This window comes from Thalia democratica, chromosome 4 (assembly GCF_965202585.1).
Source record: "Thalia democratica chromosome 4, ktThaDemo2.hap1.1, whole genome shotgun sequence".
Lineage (NCBI taxonomy): Eukaryota > Metazoa > Chordata > Thaliacea > Salpida > Salpidae > Thalia > Thalia democratica.
Genome location: NC_139168.1, coordinates 30,876,328 through 30,896,659, shown reverse-complemented (window position 1 = coordinate 30,896,659; position 20,332 = coordinate 30,876,328). Strand labels below are relative to the sequence as shown.

General features: G+C 27.4%; 1 protein-coding gene across 1 annotated transcript; it reads right to left on the bottom strand.

The window, feature by feature from the left end:
• Nucleotides 1-804: 804 nt before the first annotated feature.
• On the bottom strand, nt 805-18,699 carry LOC145833236 (protein sel-1 homolog 2-like). The gene is made up of 17 exons (XM_082940428.1): nt 18,670-18,699; nt 17,344-17,437; nt 16,264-16,722; nt 15,394-15,513; nt 14,260-14,294; nt 12,866-12,948; nt 11,017-11,179; nt 10,602-10,797; nt 10,155-10,309; nt 8,862-9,071; nt 7,307-7,479; nt 6,376-6,505; nt 5,039-5,204; nt 3,859-4,024; nt 3,150-3,357; nt 2,527-2,652; nt 805-1,638 (listed from the first exon to the last, which is right to left on the bottom strand). Exons 1-17 carry the CDS (start codon nt 18,697-18,699, stop codon nt 1,411-1,413), a joined length of 2,742 nt encoding a protein of 913 aa, XP_082796554.1. The 3' UTR covers nt 805-1,410.
• Between the last annotated feature and the right edge of the window lie 1,633 nt (nt 18,700-20,332).

Genomic DNA, 20,332 nt, shown 5'->3' with positions numbered 1-20,332 from the left:
TTTTAGGTGTTTACATTTTGTATCTAATTAACTTTGATCATAGTTAGTGTATTGATTAATTTGTGTGTAATTAAGGTTTTTTATTATGATTATTAACATTCCTATATAAGTAAAACTTGTCTAAATGTTTGTTGCTTAGTAGCTATGAATGGAAATAGCATGAAGTATATATACGTTTACCTAAAATAAAGTTTTTTATACTAACTTTAAAATTATACTCTTAATAAAAACAATAAAAATAAACTATCCAGACTAATATTAAATACGATTAAACACTAAGTAATAGACTAACTTAAAATACTTTATTTTGAACTTCTATGATACTTTGATGATCAAAGTTAATAAACCAAAACAGGGGTCGGAAAACTGCAACCCAAAACTGCGTGTTTTATTTTAAATGAAATGTAAAAAAATTAAATAAGTAACTAAGTACAAACTATAAAAATCAACTTTATTTAACGTACTCCAAAAAACAAAAATCAAAAGAGAAAAATATATTAAAATAATAACATCATATTTATATATTCATAGATAAAACTCTAATCACATTAAATTAAACCATGAATCTTTTTTGTTAGAAGCTTGAAGAATATTAAAAGTCACCAGAATTACGAGATAAATAGAAATATTGGCAGCAAAAACGACTAAAAACTGAGGTTTAAATCAAGTTTTTAGTAAAAGTACGGCAAAAAATCAAGGGAAAAATAAGTTTTATATTCATTTGTGCTAAAAAATATAAACTTTAAAAGTTATCAATTTTATTTACTTAGTTTACAATGTATGGCTTATTGTTTTAATACTTTATCAACATTTAATTTGTTCTGTTTGGTAAAAATATTTTAGATTTTACCAAAATATATCTTTGATTTTTAGCCTTACTTTTGTTGTTAAACTAAATTAAACTTAGTTTTTTTTAATAAAAAACTTTTCTAAATTCTAAATGTATCTAATAAGGAAATGTTAAACTTAAAACTGTAAAAACTAATAAAAAAAGATTGTTAAACTAAAACAGTTCCAAATCATAAAAAAAGAGTATATTAAAAGTAATACTTAATTTACTTTTTCAAATTTGCATGAAATTATACTAAATTAACAGTAAGAAAAGCTGTCTGGATAAAAAATACTTATAATAACTGTTTTCTTAGATTTTGAATTAAAAGAAAAGACTTTTATCTTATTTTTACTTTTTGTGTATAACAAAATAAACTTACAGTGGAAATCACCCTGTTTTTTAAACTTAAGTTAAAAAAAAATCATAACTAACTTCAATTAAAATTGTCTCACCAAAATTATTAAAAATAAACAAAATTTGTCGGAAATTAAAAAATATATATATTACTTAACGGGACGGAATGACTTTTTTTTTTCGAAAAAGTTTTTTTAATTGTTTTAAAACCTTCAGTTATTAAATTATTCTTCATCTTCATTTTCTCCTTCCTCCGTTTTCTCCTCGTTTTTTACTTCCTTCTCCTGAGCCACGTCGCCGGCGCTCTGTGACGTCATGCCCTCCTCCTCCTTGGTCGGTGACGTCACTCCTTGCTCTTCCTCGTCGCCGGTGACGTCATCTTCTTGTTGTGACGTCACGACTCGGTTGCGGTTCCTCTGTCGCTGCCGGTTGAACGTGAAGATTGCTCCGACCTTTCAAAATTAATTTGTTTTGAAAGTTTTCGTAATTTCTAATAAACACTGAACTTTAGTTACTTGATGAAAAATTAATTAGATTTATTAATGTTTCGAATCTGCTCGTTAAATTCAAACCTTTGAAATAAAAATGTAAAAAAAGTTGTATTGAACATAACTAACAGGGTTGTGCCAAAGATTTTTTGAACTTTTTATCGAATTTTTCTAAATTTTTTGAGGTTTTTAAAAGTAATTTTTTTGTATATTTTTAGAACAAAACTATACTTAATGTAAAAACTGCCTTAAATGGTTTAAAAATATTGAAAAGATACTGTAAGACTACTTTAGACAAATAGAATTTTAAATGGAAATAAATTATTGTACATGATAGATTTTTTGTATCTAATCTAGAATTCATTACTTTACATGTAAAAACTGTTTAAAATTCCAGGTTTTCCGGTTTTTTTTTTGCTTAAATTGTCAAATTCTTTGTTTTTCCAGGATTCCAGGTTTTTGGCAACCCTGAATTAAATGAACTTATAAAGATTTATTGTTGTTCAGTTTCTACTCTTTGACTCAGTTGAACAACAAAATGTTAGTTCAAAAAGTTGTAAAACTAAAGCAAGTACTTCAAAATAAATATTTAAAAGATTTTTTAGAATTAAGTCTTTAAAACAATCTAAGTAAGACAGGGTTGCCACTCGTTTTTTCAATTTTTTTTCCAAATTTATAATAGATTTTTTGTGTCAAATCAAAATTATACTGCTGAAAATGTTAAAGTTATTTAAAGTTCCAGGTTTTTTGATCAAAATTCCAGGTTTTTCCAGGTGTTTTTCAAAATTTCTCAAATTCCAGGTTTTTTCAGGTAAAGTGGCAACCCTGGTAAGAAAAGTCAGTTAAACTCACAACGGCGCACAACAGAGTGATGAGGTAAACGTCCCAGTAGTTGACTATCAGTGACTTTGTGACGTCATAAACCCATTTCACGTCCATCAGGTTGTAGAAGGGAACCGAAAATCCCCTCAACCAAGTCTGTAAAGTGAATAAACTGTTCAGCATAAACCACTGAAAAACCGCGTGTCAGTATATGATAAAAAATCTACAACAGGGTTTCCCAACTTGGACCATATAGCCCTCCTGGGGACTGTTAGCCGCAAAGGGGGCCGTGACTAGTAAAGGGGCCATAAAACTATAACTTGAAACTTACCCTAGGTATTCTGAAGTTCATGATGAACAGCAAAAAAAAGGTCTTAAGCGTATTTGAGGTTGGTTTAGAAACTTACACTTTACAATGGTCTGTGAGAAATCTGATTGCTTGTTTAACTTTTTTTTTAAAGGTGCGTTATGAAAAAAAGTTTGAGAAACCCTGCTCTGTAGCTTCTTCAAAATCTTAACACGGGAGAAAACAATGCAGAGGACAACGTATAAACAAATAAAACAATCAAATAATTTTAAAAAAATAAAGTGCAAATAACACTAGCGAATTAAAATTAAAAAAAAACAAGAAAAACATAGTAAACAAAAAAAACCTGATCGCTTATAGCTTCAAACGCCCACAGCACGCCAATCTTCACCAACGCGATGGTGACCGGCATGTAGGCGTCCTCGGATGCCTGCTTGGCGAGGTCGTAGTGCCGCTTCGCCAGGTAAAAGTCCCGCTTGAAGCCCAGCCCACGCTCGTGCATGTAGCCCAGGTTGAAGTGGGCCTGCGCCGACTTGTGCCGCTCCACCGCGTTTCTGGTCAAAAACGACAGTTTGATCGCCTGGCTACGTGTTTCAGAAAAGTAGAAAAAAAGAGAGGGGGTTTAAAATAGGTTGCTACGAAACCAAAACATTTTAGTGCAATATTTTATGATGAAAAAAAGGAAATCTAAAACGTGTAATGAACTACTTTAACAAAGTTTACTCTATATTTATATCGGTATACTATATCTGTATAAATTTATTAACTAGTTATAAGTATTTCAAATTGTACCTAAGAACATTACCATTAACTACCATTAAGAAAGATTAAGTTTGCTTAACTGTTCTATATAAAATTTTTATTTGTTTAGAAAGGTTTAAAAAATATTTTAAACAACCTTGCTTAAAATGAAAGTATTTTGTGAGTTTAGGTTACTTTTATCGAAAAAAATTTAACATAAAATTTCGCATTAATTTGTATGTACACCAACTGTAAACTAAATTCAAAATTTTAGTTCCTTTTAACTATTTTCAAACTTATTTTACTCAACAAACTTGTAATGTGACGCGGCAGCCTCGTAATCAACCGGGGTGCCCCTCCCATAATAATGGTAATCCCCCAACTTGATATGGGCGTTCGAAGACATCTGTTTGGCCGCCCTACCCCACAACTGCAGAGCCCGCTTGTCCGGCTCGTGACACATCTCGCGCGACACCACTCCTGCAAGTTGAAACGTCGTTAGTGTGAGTTTTAATCATAAGTTGTATTATAACTGACACTCTTCATAATTTACATTTATGATATTGTTAATTTCAGGAACGTAAGAAAAGCAGAAATGACAATACTGAAATAAAACTTATTATAACTGTGTTATCTATATTGGGAACTTGTAAAGGTAATGTTTAAGCTATTCAAAAATCTTGAACAAAATTTTAAAATGTTTGAAGCTTTGGATCGACACTATTCACGTTAAGTTGGCATTTCTTTATTGTGAATTAGTAAAAGTGTTAAGTAAATCGATAGTTTTGAACCTTGTAAATAGCTACTTATACATATATATATATAAATACTAGTTTTGTGATACTGTTGTTAAGGGTGAAGCTTAAAAGTTTGTTCTAAAGCATTCTTACTCGTTTTTAAATAGTTTTAGAACAGCTAAACAACTGTTTTGTCCAAAAAAAAATTACAGATATACTTGTTGAAAAATTAAATTAATTAACTCAAAAACAAGATAAGATAGATAGAAGGTACGACGAGATAAATAAATTGCGAAAAAAATCTAAATGAGTTTGTTAAAATTTTAAACGACAAAAGGTCCTATCTGGGTCTAACCTTCTTTTAGATTAAAGATCCAAGATCCGGTCGAGCTCATTTAAAAAAAAAAGTTTTTTTTTAAACTTAAAAACTGAGGACCGGCCAGATTCAGATAGGTTCTTTTTGAAATCAAGATTAGATAGAAAACGGATTTGAATCTTATTTCAAATCAAAATCTGGTCAGATCAAGAATTTAAATTAAAATAAACTTATTTCATAACGGAAAAACTCTCATATACCTAAACAGTGAAGCGATTTCTTAAATCGAACGAGCAAACAGAAACAGTCAAAAAGCGACCCTGATCTATATAAAAACGAACCGATAAAAATATTCAAGTCAGTTTTCTACAATCAAACGTTTGATTCAAATTACATGAGTGCCAAAAAAAGTACAAGATTAACAAAAAAAATGCAAAACACCTTTCTCAAGCATGTAAGCGGCGTTGACTTGGGCCACGTCGAAGCCCAGCTCGGCGAGGAAAGAGTACAAAGCGAAGGAGGTGTGGAAGTTTCTCGACTTGTAGTGCGCGTGAGCTTGCTCGAACAACGTGGACACGTGACCTCTCTCGGCCACCATCTTGTACAGCTGCAGTTGAAAGTTTTTTTTATTTATTTAAGTTTTGGTGAAATGTTAACACACTTGTGCTTTGGTCGTTAAAAACATTTTAAGTGGTGTCTAGATCAGCGCTTCTTAACCTGGGGTGAATTCCCTTGTTTCAGGGGGTAAATTTTCTTTATTGCTAATTTTGTAAACTAATGTTTATGAATTGTCTTTTTAACTTATAAGTTATTATTTATCTGCTTTTTTTTTAAGTTAAATAAACTCTTTAAATTTTACATTTTTTTATTTTTAATAAGCTTAAAAATCAAAAAAAAAAATTTTTTTACTTAAATTAAACTTTATTTTGTATACTAGGGTTAAATTTGGTAATTACCTCTCAAAAAGGTGTAAATTTGATATTAACCTCCTAAAAAGGGGTAAAAAATTAATAAAAGGTAAGAACCGCTAATCTAGACAATAAGTTTATAAGTTTTTTTTTTATTAGCTTCGAAAACAAAAAATAATAATAACTTGTTTTTCAAGTTTGAACTATATGTTCTCGTTACTTATTCAATGAAATTTTTATTGAACAAATATTAATGACTTCATAATAAGATAAAAGTAGAACAAAACATAATTGTTTTACAGAAAATGTTATAGTAAAAAACTATGATTGCTAAAACTTTAATTACACAGGGTTGCCAAGTATTTTTAGCAAATTTTCTCCAGATTATAAAAACATCCTAAAGATTTTTAAAAATACATGTTTTAGGGTTTATTTTTTGTTTAAAATTAAGTTTAAGGTAAAAAAAACTTTGTTAAATAGTATAACGAAGTTGAAAAGATATCTTAAAGATTCTTTAAATGTGTTTTTTAATGAAAAAAATTTTTGATGATGACAAAATCATAGATTTTTGTGTCAAATCGAAATTTTACTACTAAGCATGTAAAAGTTGTTTAAAACTCTAGGTTTTTTAGTGATTTTTGTTCAAAATTCCAGGTTTTTTTCAAAATTTATTAAATTCAAGGTTTTCCAGTTTTTTTAGCCTAAATTGTCAACCTCCAGGTTTTTCCTGGATTCAAGGTTTTTCGGCAGCCCTGATTACAATATAGAAAGTAAAAAAAAACGAAATTTATAAAATTTTCTATAACTGAAACTCCACTAGCTTTTAAACAGTATTAAATAGATAATATTTTAAAAACAATTGAAACAAACGTCGGTAGCAGTTATGCAAGATCTGTGTACACCGATACCTTTAGCATGCATTTCAGCAAGGTAGAACATTGCTGGCATGTAGGAGTTCTGTGTTGCCAAACTCAACAAATCGAATGCTGTCTTGTAATTCCTGTGATTTTTTTTTGTTTAAAAAATATTTTCTAGTAGATTGAAAGTTAATTTACTTGATTTAGAACAAAGAACTTTAAAAAATGCAGTATCGAACAAGATTAATTTTACTTACTTTATAAAATATTTTTTTTACCAGATAATTAAAATATTTTTCATCAGTAATGTACTAATTTTTTTCTAAGAAATTGTTTATAGTTTCTAGAATGGAACAAATATTGAATTTACAAAGTATCCTAGATAACTAGAATATGATTTTAATTAAACATATCAAAACATAATTTAACGGAATTTTGTATTTTTAAAACACCTAGCTCCAAACTCAGTTTTTGAGATATTTTTACTCATTTTCTAAACTGCATACTACAGGCTCGTATGATGAAACATTTTTGCACAAAAAGTTCTCTGTAATTAATAACTAGATTTATAATAGACTGCAATTAAATTTGACTCAATTTTTAATTGGAGACATATTCTAAGCAATCTTAGAAAGCTAATCACCACTACAAAAGTTCAACATTCTAACGACAGGCATGTTGTAAAGTTCTTTTGTTAACATAATCATACATTTATCACTAAACTATACGAACAATTTTTCCTCTTCGTACTAGCAACTACTCTTTGATAAGAAAACAGTTCCAGCCGTTATAATAACTGCTAATTAAATCATTGAAAAAACAAACTACAGAGAGTTTCAAAGCTACCAGTTATTAAATTAAATACAGATTTGTTTTTGACTAATTTTACAGTTAAAACAGATTATCAAAAAAAAAGTTTTTTGAAATTCATTGTTACCACCAACCGGTCAACACCGAGACCGTCCAGGTACATCTTGGCCAACCTGGTCTGCGACTCAGGGATGCCCTGGTCCGCAGACAGCTTCAAATAGTCATGCGCCATTTTGTAGTCGACCTGAAGGCCTCCCCTCCCCTGCAAGTAAAACAAGCCCAGCCCTCCTTGCGCCATCGCGTGTTTCTGTTTAGGGGAATTTTATATTATTGAGAGAAATTATTCTGAGTGTAGTGGATAAAGAAAAGTAAACGGAGTATTTTATAAGTATTACAAGTGTTACATAAAACTGAAAAATGTGTTTTATTTATAAATTATTGATAAAGTTTAAAAAAATATAAATCCACTAACGAAAAAGACCATATTGTTAATAGATTGTAAACTAAAACCGATTAAGATTTAAAAGAATTAAAAACAGATTTAAAACGTAGGTACTTTTATAATTTTAAAAAATAGTGATATTTATAATTGAATGCTTGAATAAAAGCAAAAACTTAATAATATTTAACAAAAATTAAACTATTTTAGTTAAATATGTTTTTAGAGATAGTAAAAGAAACTTTTGCAAAAACAACTAAAAATTCTACAAAAAAAAACAACTTCTTTGTATAACGTACTTTTTCAGATGAATCTTTTTCGCTCTAAAAAAATAAACTAAATTATTTATACATAGTAAACTATTTTCTATCTTTTTGTATAAAAATATATTCTCATTTTTAAACAATAACAGTCTTCTAAGATGTAAACATAAACATTGACTCTTTGTTAATTTTAAATATAAAATGTACATTGCTAAAAAATATATACACGAAAATATATATACCGCAAAATTTTCTCAATAGCTTAGGTTTATTTTTGTAATTCTTAATAAAAGTACTAAGGTGGTCGTAGCTTTATTCTTAATAAACACTTTTTACTAGACAAATTGCAGTTAGCTTGACAGGAAGCAATATGAACAAACTTTCGTTTTGATTTGTAAAAATTAAATATGGGCCTGAGATTTTTGCGGGCTGCAGTAAGTTGACTGTTGGCTTAGAGTAAGTAAAATAAATACAAACTAATTTTACTAATATATGTTTGCTTAGCTTTAAACTAACTCTGAATAAATAACATCTAAATTAAGAAGTAGCAGCTTAAAAAAACTTATAACTCAACTACTTGAAAAAAAAAACTATTAAATATCTACTTCTTGGAATGTTGAAAATATTACAACAAAAATTAATATAAAACTATTTAACAAAAACTTATAACCAAATGAAATAATATAAATAAATTTTTTTAATTTTAATGTAGTAACAAACTCATCCAGTAATGATTTAAAAAAAAAAACAATGCAACGAATGACTTATTAAAGTAAACTCTTTACAGACCAGACATAACTAAAATGAATTTGTGTATTTTTTTAATGAGCATTTTATACATAAAAAATATTTTTATGCAAACAATCCAAACCACAACACAAGTGACTTGTTCCGCAGCATACACAACTGTATGTCTAAAACATTAAAAAAGCAAACATTTCAAATCATTCACAAATTCGCACAACAACTTTCATAAAACAAACGAACCTGTTCCGCAGCAATCTGGAAATACTCGAGCGCTTTCTGGTCGTCCTTGGCAACGCCCTGGTTCGGCGACCCCTCCGCGTAGATTCGCCCCAGTATCACCATGGCGTCCACGTTGCCCTGGTCCGCCGCCCTGGACAGGTACTTGGCGGCTTTCAAGTGATCCCTCTCAACGCCCCTGCCGCCCATGTACAGCAGCTGGCCCAGGGTGAGCTGTTTTGTTTGAAAAGTAAAAATTAAAAATGTTATTTTAGTTTATTATGCTTGTTATTCACAATTTTGTTTGAACTAAGGAATAATGCTTGCGCGCAAAATTTTTAAATTAAAATATTTTAAGTTTACCTTTCAGTAAACATTTTGGGTAGGTTTTCAAATACACATTTAACAACGTCGCAAATTGCTTTTTAACTTTTTTTATTTGAAACTGCTGTTGTTTTTACTTAATCAACTACTTCAACAGAAATTAAATGAGCCGCTACATAAGTACTTATAAAACAAAACAACTAATAAGTTAAGAATAATAGTTTTTATTTTGATTTCCATATAAAACAAACATCAGGTTTAATCTTACTTCCGTTTAAATTTCGGTTCACCTTTGTATTGGTATTTATTAAAGGTTAATTTATGAGTTGGCATGGTTTCGCTAAAAGCATAATTTCTAACTTTTTTTATTTCACATGTTTGATTGTAAACAGTTATTACTGAAATATATAATACTGTAGATGGCATGAAATATTTTAACTTAAAGCTTCAAGTACAACAGCCTTAAAAATAACAGTTATTTTGGGTAACGAGAAAAACATCAGATACTAGCCGAGTTAGTAGAAGACAACTCGTTTTTTCAAACATTTTCCAAGTTTTCCAAATTACTTCCAGGTTTTTAAAAGTACACATTTTTGGGTCTATTTTTAGTTTAAAGTTAAGTTTAAGGTAAGAAACTGTGTTAAATAGTATAAAAAAATTGAAAAGAAACTCTAAAGCTACTTTAAATATGTTTTTAGTGAAATAAAAATTTTGATAAAGACAAACTTTTTTATTTATATGATTAAATTTTTGAGTCAAATCGAAATTTTACTACTGAACATGTGATAATTGTTGAAATTTCACGTTTTTCCAGGTTTCTAGGTAAAGTGGCAACCCTTAGAAGAGAGTTATATTCACCGCTCCGGTGCTTGGCTGTAGAAGCTTCAGCGGAAAGCCACTACCTTGTATGAGGTAAAAAAAAAAATTAATACCAGCTGGGTTTAAGCTTTGATGTTACTCATTATAATTTATAACACAAACGAGATTCCCCACCTGCGCGGTGACGTCCCCCTTGTCGGCGAGGAAGTGGTAGTACTGAACGAGGTCGTGGTCCAGCAAGCCGTGGCTCGACTGGGGGTTCTCGTCGTCCTGCTGCAGCTTCACCTTCACCACCACTACGCCCCCGCTCATCGTGGCCGAGTTCGCCACTGTTGAAAAAAACCATAATTATTTAGTTGCATAATTATTTAGTTTAGAACAAACTGTATTTGCTTTTGCAAATGTTAAAGCTGAAAAATTTGCAACTGTTACGTGTTGTTTAGAAGTATTTGCAAGTTGATTGAAAAAAAAACTTAAGGTGCATTGTGCAAAAAAATAACTGGGGGGTTTTATAACCAAGACCATGTAAAAATAAAATAATTCAAAAATAAATTTGGAGTAAAATACAACTATATCTCCTAACAATCCAGTTTCATATCCAGCATTTATGACGTCACAAACCTTTTTCGGCGGCGTGCTTGTAGTTGACCAGGGCGGCCTCGCAGTCAGCTTCGACCCCGTAGCCCGCGTAGTACCTGTAACCAAGCAGCATGTTCCCTAAAGACGAGCCGCCTAGTGACGAGAACTGGTAGTTAAGCAAGGCGTGCGATTGGCTGATGTTCTGACCAATCCCGCTGGCGAGCATGAAGCCGGACATCTGTGAAAAATAATTATTGATGTATAAAATATTTTAAACATCCATAAAAAGCTTATAATAATTTTTTTTACAAAATAAAAGTGTTTACCTAAACAAATTTTCACTGATCCATTCAAACATTATTAAACGTTTTATTTTTCCACGATAAAAATACTGCTAGATTTTTTAATAAAAAAGCATCAAAGAGAAACACGACAAAAGTTTCATCCTGTAACTAACGGCTTGCGCTTCGCGATGTCCGTCTCTGGCGTGTTCGAGCAACATCTTGCTCGCCTCGCCAACGTTCTGCTGCCTGTGGATGCCGAGCAGCGAGGCGATGGCGATCTCCACCTTCGCGTCCACGCTGCCCTCGTTAGCAGCCTCCTGCAGCAGCTGGTACCCCCTGCGTGGTTGGTTTCGTGTAAGGGGGTTTTGTATTATCAGGTGTATGATAGAACTTAAATTTACAAGTAATTACAGCGTGATTAAATAATCATTTTTCGTTAGTTTTTTTTTATTTAACTGGTTTTTATGTTTAAAAAGAGCTTTGTTTAAGAACAAGTCACATTTAATTTTTAGCTGTATACTCCAAGTTATGGTTCAGTTATTTAAAAATAACGTTAAATAGTTGCTTTCCGTATAAGTTTTTAAATGACTGCTTCTTCTAAAAAGCTATGAAGCTTTGTGCTAGAAATTTTTGTTCTTAAATTTTATACTTAAAGTTAAATTGATTGTTTCAACCTAAATTTACAAAAGCTGAATAGTAGTAATTTTAGTTTTAGGAATTTTGTTTAAAATTTATCAGACATATACCATTTAAATTAATTCAAAATGTCCACAAACTTTAAATGACTGCACATTTTAGTCAAAATTAAAAATTACTATTAAACTGTGGACATGAAGGGTTTAAAACACAACAATAACACAGTAGACACATTTTACTACATAAAAAATTATTCAAATAATATTTAGTTAGTTTGTTAACAAATTAAATGATCTAGTCTTAATAGTTAATATTACTGATCAAGAAAAGTATAAAAACCACTGTTTATAGAAAAATATATTTGGTAAATAACATTAAACTGAAAACTTTATATGAAATATAGACATTAAGTTAAACTGCATTTAAAACCTTGTATCCATTTAAATTAGAAAAGATTAAAAAGAAACATTCAAGTTCAATTTTTCCATCTAGTATAATATTCTAAATGTTATTCTGTACATAATCTTCAGCATTACTAAATTAATCAAAATTAAAATTAACAATTATTTACATGAACAAATGAACAACTACTGTACTACAAGCAAACACACATTCATTTTACAACAAACACAAACTAACTTAATAGTTGAAAGTATTAAGTAATCGAAACTGAAAAGTATTGTTATTTAAATTTGTGCCAACTTAACAGTACAACAAATTGTACATTTATCTGTTTATTTATTTTTCAACTACTTCAAATGTATAAAGCACTGAGATTGTTATTAGAAAAAAAACATGTAAATTCTAATAATTCTTAATAACTTCTTAATACAGTTTTGTTTTATAACGAATCTTTGTCAAAAAAATAGTTAGCACACTACTGCTCGATAAAGAACTAATTAAAAAATGGCGAACAAGCTGCTTTCAAAATAAAACTAATAAAGTTTTTATTACTAATTTTTGTTTGAAAATGATAATCATTGTTTATAAATAACAACTGAAATTGAGTGTTTTCGGCTTATTTGTACAGGGTATATACAGTGTTTATATTATAAAATATTGTCGTCTAGAGATATTTTTTATCAATTTTTTTTTCAAATATAAAAAAATATACAAAAGTTAGTGTTTTTGAAATTAAATTGCTTTTAACATCAGAATAAGGGTGCAGAAATTAAAAACTGTTAAAGTTAACACAACAGAAACAATGATGATACCTCAAATATTAAGATTTTTGTTAAAAACTAAACTATACACAATGGCAAAATTGCACTCCATGTTATTTTAATTCATCTTGATTTAACAACATAATGGGTGTAATTAACAATTCAAATGTTATTTAGAAAATATATATACATATATATGTTTTGTTAATGATAACAAACAAACTTCATGATAGTAGTGAGTTTGTTAGTCGAATTAAGCATACTGTACCCATGATTATATTTCTTATCTGCTTCGCTTAGCTCAACCTAGTAAATATATTAAAACTTTATTATACTTAATTTAACATAAAATTTTAATAAAAAGATAAATTTTATTTGCAAATATAGTAGTTAATGCAATTTATTTTTTAACATGAATTATAAGTTTAGTAAACTAGTTTAAAAACAATCGTAGTTGTAATTTATTTAAATCTTACATCAAAAACATTATTTCAAAGCAAGTTTAAGTATCAACTTTCAAACATTGACATAATAATTGATACATTTTTAGAAAGTTACAAGTTTGCAGAAGCAAAGTGTTGCCCTTAAAATATTTTAAATAAGAACGAAACTATGAGTAAAAGTAAAGACTAAATTGTTTTTAAAAACTACTGAGTAGAGAAATTTTTTTTTTTAATTTAATCTACACACTATAAGCTGATAGGTTTTAAACACATGACTGAAAACACTAAAACAATAACATATGAAAGATCATTTTATGATAAAAAATATATTTGAGTTAAAAATATTAAATTAAGGACATATGGGGTTCACCTTATTTATAACAACTTAATTTAAATTCGTATGCTTTATCTTAGCTGTTAGACAATTTCACCGTTTATTTTTAAAATTTGAGGTCGTTACCTGAAAGATATAAAGTCGATAAATTTGTAGTAAATACATAAAATGTAACATTTCCGAAAAAAATGACAAAAAATGTGGTCTATGTATCTGTATGATATTTTTTTTACAAAATTGAGTATAACTCAAAAGTTAATTTATTTTTTATACTTTTTATATATTAAATTAAAAAAAGGTTCGGTCTACCCTACCCATTTCCTAAATCACTAGACTTAGTTTATAAATTAAAGTGTGTGATTGTTATTGTAAAATTAAAAAACAAACCACTTTAAAGTAATGCATGCTTCATTTTTAAGCTTCTGCTCGTGGTTTTTATATATTTTTTATATTTAGTTGGCAAAAAGTAAGGTATTGCCATTCAATACAAGTGTTTTGAAATATTTCAAATTGGAAGAAGTTAAAGTAGTGCAAGTAGATTAAATAGTAGTTGCTTAAATTCTATTTAAATTATTTATTGTTTTCATATCATAAAATGATTCAGCATTCAGTATTAATGTAGTTATTGATTAGTATTTACAGTCTAAAATATTTATCTTCTTTACTATAAACGACATTTAATTTATTTTTGGTTGATATATATTCAAACTATAAACCAATAAAATAAATGTTATCAAATAAAAGTATATAAATTTAAAAATCAATTGTTTATTTTCAACTTTTTTTTTTATAAAACTTTTAACAATACACAAATAATCAAAACATCAAATAAAAACTAACTTCTGGTTCAGTAGTTTCTATAGACTCTTCAGTTTCTGTCAAAATTAAATCAATCAGAAAAAAAAGTCTTAATAAAAACTTAAAATTAGTCTTAATAAAACTGCACATTATGTAACTTTAAATTGAAGTGCAAATTAATTATACAGTTATACGGCAAACAGAAAATACTATCAAGATAAAAGACTAATCAGTATTAATATTTTTAAACCATTTTCAGTGGTCAAAAAATTTTAAAAACTGCTAGTATCATAACAGTTTGATATATAAAATGTGTATACATAAAAAAAGTATTTACACTAGTTCAAATACAGAATACTATGGATCGTAAAATCGCTTCATTGTGGTGTAAAACGAAACTACATTAAGAAAACTAATTTATTTAAAGCTATACTACGGATGTCATTTTTTATATTAAACATTTATTTTTTTAAATTTCAAAAAGTTCAATTGATAACTTTATAGCTCTAGGCAACTAATAGTAGTTATAAAACATGATAAATTAAAAAAGGAAAGTTTGAAGATTTCTTATAAAAAGTTGAAAGTAAACATTCAAAAATAAGACTACTATACTCATACAGTTTGTAAGCTTTCTTACTTAACTTGTTGGTACTTTTTAACTTTTTGTTAATGGAGTAGTTTTGAAAGAACGCACTTTGTTTCAAAAAAAAAAAACAGTTAAAATCTCTTTCTGTTTTTAAACACTAAAAAGACTTAAAAAACAACAAAACTATTTTTTGAAACTAAAAGATTCCTTGATTAAAAATAAAGGAGGTCAAAAGTACTAACAAAAGTATATTAATAACACCGAAAACTAACTCTAAACAGTAGTAAAGAAACTTTTCTTTAAAAACAACTAGGTTTCTCAACTTTTTGCATCATAATAAAAATTACTCATACGATATGTATATAGTGTTTGAAATACACATATATATAATAGTATACTTCATATGATGCCTTTTTTTAATAAATTAAAATCCTTCTTATTGTCCCTTTTTTAGATTTATAATTATAAGTAATTTTTTTTAAATAAATCAAAACCAATCTATACACCAAACTAAAAAAAATAATATTAACTACTTTAACTAACAAAGTATGATAAATATAACTCTAGTGTAAACTAAAAATTGTCCAAACCTTCAATTATGTCATCTTCACCAGAAAGTAACTTCATAACTTTGCTCATTCCTTTATTATCCACAGAAAAAACGTACTTTTCAACTTTCACATCTTTGTTTCCACCCATCTCTTTCAGTACTATTGAAAAGTTAAATTTGTATTGTTCGTAGAACTTATACAAGTTTCATACTTATATATTCTAAAAACTTTATTTAACAAATTTATTTTATTATTATTATTTTGCTCAATAGAAGTCCTTATTTAAAATTTTTCAGCCTGAATACAATAAAAAAGTTCAATAAAAAAAATTATGTTAATCTTTAAATATAAGCAATTCGTGAAAAATAATTGATGCAAACATATGGATAAATTTTTTATTGCCAAGGTTTTCAAATTTTTTTAAATTTGCTAAAAAATGTATCTTTTTCTTTTTTAATTATAGAAGCTTCAACATTTTAAGAAATTTACCTTGCATGATTGTATATGTATTTATTTTCAGAATAAAAAAATTTTCAATTTTTAAAAAGTTATGATTAAAAAAAAATTTTTAATTACCACAGTTAAAATTTTTAACACATATTGAGCTTTTATTTAAAGACTTAAGGATTAAACCGAAAAAAATGAAAAAGTCTGCTTTAAAATGTAGAAGACATAATTTTAATAAAATATGTTTTATATCTTTTAGTATGTACCTTTTATTGGGAGCCGATTAAATTTTCGAAATTTATTCTCTTATGTTTTCAAAAACTGGTTAATTTTCCTAATAACAGTAGAAATCAATTAGTAGCAAAGTTTTTTTTTTTTATAAAATATAACTTATAACAAAAGTAGCACCTAGTTGACTTAAGTTATAAACATACACAAACAGTAAAGTACAAAATGACTTACTTTCTTTAACTACACTAGATGACTTTTCAACTTCTTTGTCATTTTCAATTTCTGTAGTTTTTGTCTTTGAGTCAGCATCATTGTTTTCAACTGACTTTACATCTTCCAATTCCAAGTCAAACTCTTTTGCTATCATCTTCTGCAAGTCCATCAGCTTGTCCTTTTCAATAAGTTTCTCATCTGACTTTTTCAAATCATTGTTTATTGTCCTTTCACTTTCAACTTTTCCGCCAGTATCTGATTTATGTTCAGTAGGACTTTCAGTGGGCTTTACAATGGAACTCTCAATGGAAGTTTTACTAAAGCTATTTACTGTTGACTTTTCTGGTGGAGGTTCATCATCTGTGTTTTTATCTTTCACACTTTTTAAATTTGTAGTTTCCTGTCTGTTTTCAACAACTTTATTTGAACGGCCTTCTCTGATGTCGTCTTTTAGTATTTCTTTGGTTTCTGGAACATCTAAAAAACAATAAAAGTTGAAATTAATGTACATTTTAGCTCGACAGCTTTAAAGTATTTTTTAAACAGATAATTTAAAGTTTTATAGTTTCTAGCTGATTAAGAAATAAACTAGAAAGAAATATAAAACTGTTCGTAGTTTGTATGTAAACTAGTTAGTATATTTAAAACTTGATGTATTATAGTTTTTTCAAAAGACAAAAAGGTGCAAACTTTTGTTTTATCAAAAAATAAACATTTCAACGGACATAATGATGACCTTTTCAAGCATTGATCAAAAAGTAAATTTATTTAAAACTTCAACAAAGCTTCAGCGTGTTTAATAGTTTTTTATTTTACATTACTTTAATTCTTTGTTGTAATTGAAAAAACTTAAAAAAACATTATACAAATACTATCAAAAGAGTAAAACTATGCAGCTTTATTATATAAAAAACTAAAGGTCCTTATTTAAATGTGTTTTTAGTTTACTACAATAACACAATTTTTATAAACTTAAAAGCTTTAAAATCAACTACTTATATAAATATTATTGTCAACTAGTAAAAATAATTTATGATGACAAAAAGTATTAGTATATTTTAAACATATTTTTTTATATTAATCCAAGTTTTATCTCACTTTTTAAATCATCTGCTCTACACAATGGAAGCAGAACCCAAGAAGTTATACACAGAAGAAGTAGTAGTCTACTTAGACTTTTTTTACTTAACATCTAAAAAATATAGTGATTTATTAAGTTAACATAACATATTTCAAACATTTAGTACTATAGGCAGATATTTTTTCTATAAATATTTTTGGTATAGAAAAATTGAAGCCATAAATTCTATAAGTTTTATTTTAAGATGAAAAACCCTTTTTAATGAATATTCACTAGTTTACAGACTGAATTTTTGTAAAAGTTATGTTGTAAAACAGTCAAAATTAATATTGTTCATTTAAAAAACTTTTTTGATGACTTTTCTATTTGATGTTTCTAATAAAAGCTTAACACTTGAATAAGGAGTTTTCACAATGTACTTTATTTTCATAATTTTCAAAGTTTACTTACAAAAAACAACATTGGCCCTTATTTTAAAGCTCAAATTATACGATATAAATAAAGTATTTAAATTTTATGGAACAAAAATTTTTTGTCAAACAGTTTTTTTTTAATTTTTTTTTATAATTTTTTTTTTAAATTTATTTAAATTTTGTTCTGAAAGAATTTTTTAAATATTGCAAGGAACATTTCCTTAAAGTTTGAGGTAGTTATCTCAAAAAACGTAGGAGGAGATAGATTTTTATGATTTCTAGTTATTTGCCTTTTTAGTTTGTGCCTCCCATAAGGAACTTATTGTAGTCTCAAACTTCAACAGGCAATATCTCAAAATTATTTTGAGTTTTAAAAATTTGTAAAAAGCAACTTCTAGCTTAGTTTAAACTCAATAAAATAAGACTAAATAATAAAAAAGGTCAATTAGTTTTAATATCTGGTAGAACTTTTATATATGAAGCATCACCATCAGTTTCTATACATAAAAAACATATATTAAGTTTATAATTTATATTCCTATGGTAGAAAAACTTTAGTCTCACTCTTCTATTTACAACAATAACTTTTTTTATTTAATAAAAAAATAAGAAAGACCAACACAGTTTTCTGTACACTGTACACAAAATGTATCAAAATTCAGTACAAATAAAACATAAAATCAAAAACACTCTAATTTTACTCCTTGTAGCAGTTTAATAAAAAATATTATAACTATACTAAAAAATATTTTTTATTTATATAATTTTGAGGGATATTTAAATTTCTGAGACATTAGACCAAAATACTTTGGAACGGGTCAAATATGCACAATGACACTTTTGCACTAAGGGATACTTTTGTACAAAAAAAAATTTTAGCACAAAAATAATTTTGCACTAAGGGTCACTTTTGCACAAAGACACTTTTACACTGAGGGTCACTTTTTCACAAATAGTCATTTTGCACAAGAGTAAAATAATAAATAAAAATATTTAAAAAATTTAGAAAAAAAACAAAATCACAAAAAGATTTTTTTTTTAATTGAAGAAAAATAAGATACCAATTGATGGTATGGGTCAGGGGTAACAGTAATAGTAAAAATAAAAATAACTAATAAAAACTATTTTAAAAAAGACTATAAAATAAATCAGTTAATTTAAAAAGGAGAAGAAAAAAGTTACTAACCCAGGGCAAGGGGTAACAAAAAATAAAATTTAAAAATAACTCATAAAAATTATTAATAAAATAAAAACAAGGAAATAAAAAGTATAAAAACAAATTAATAAAAAAAAAGTTACTGACTAAGGGTAAGGCTTAGGGGTAACAGTGGTAGTAAAAATAAAACAAAAAAAATAAAATTAATAAAAAAATTGAAAATAGAAATAAAAATTTTTAACCTGTGCAAAAGTGTCTTTGCTTTAAAGTGACCCTTCATGCAAAAGTGACCCATTGTGCAAAATGTATGTCATTCAAAAGTGTTTTCAAGGAAAAATGTCTCTTTGTGCAAAAGTGACCCTTCCTGCATATTTGACAACTACCAAAAATACTTAAAGCAATTAGGCCAAGTCTTGTATTCGTTCTTTCAGTTACAAAATTAAATTCTTTAATAACCTTGTATTCTGTGAGTAAACAGATTCTGTGTATATACAATATACATTGCGTATATAATTACCTTTGTGATCCTTTCAAATTATGTTACTCATCAAAATATAAATTTAAAATTTATGCACTTCATTTAGTTACAGCAGACCATTGTTTTAAACAGAGGGTTTGTTGGTATCAGGTCAGGCACACAAAAAACATACCTGATTTTTTGTATTTGCGCTTTTACAATTAGTTTCAGGTAACAGTCAGCAGCACCAACCCAATCAGGTAAACAATATTAGATTTGCAAATAAAACAAACTACAGTTCATTATATTAAGTGTAATGAGTCCAAATGTTTTAATTCTTATAAAATTATTTTAACTCAGATTGTCATCCAAATATTGAGCAGAAGAATGTGCAAGAGTCCCCTGGAATATAACCCATTTTTAAAATCATAACTAAATTTAGGGTGGCCACTGGTTAAAAACTGGCCTTTTAAAAAACTATTTTTGATAAGTTTCTTCCAGGTTTTCTAAACTTCTTCAAGGTTTTTGAAAGTAAATGTTTTTGATTCTATTTTTTATTTAAAGTTAAGTTTAAGGTAAAAACAGTGTTACATAGTATAACAACATTGAAAAGTTACTACAAAGCCATTTAAAATGTGTTAATTTATAAAAAAATTTTGATTATGACAAAATTTTTTGGTAATTACCTAGGATGATGTTGCACCAATATCAAACTGAAAACATATTATATTTGATGTCTTTTATAACCATATTTTTAAATTTATACTTTAAAAATACATAAATAAAATTAAACTTATTTATCATAAACTAATAAAACTTAAATATTTTATTGTTTTTATGTGACAATATAAAGGGATTATATCAACACAATAATATATATTGATTACAATATTGTAAAATAAAGTCAATTTAATATTTTAATTTATCATAATTAAATTTAATTTTTACTATGTATTTATATGGCTTGTTTAAAACAAAGT

Coding starts and splice junctions, on each gene's coding strand:
- LOC145833236 (XM_082940428.1), bottom strand. CDS start 18,699: ATGACTATTTGTGAAAAAGTGACCCTCAGT. Junction 5,205..6,375: donor CTTGCATAACTGCTACCGAC/GTTTGTTTCAAT, acceptor TTTCAACTGCAG/CTGTACAAGATGGTGGCCGA. Junction 2,653..3,149: donor TTGAAGCTATAAGCGATCAG/GTTTTTTTTGTT, acceptor TTCACTTTACAG/ACTTGGTTGAGGGGATTTTC.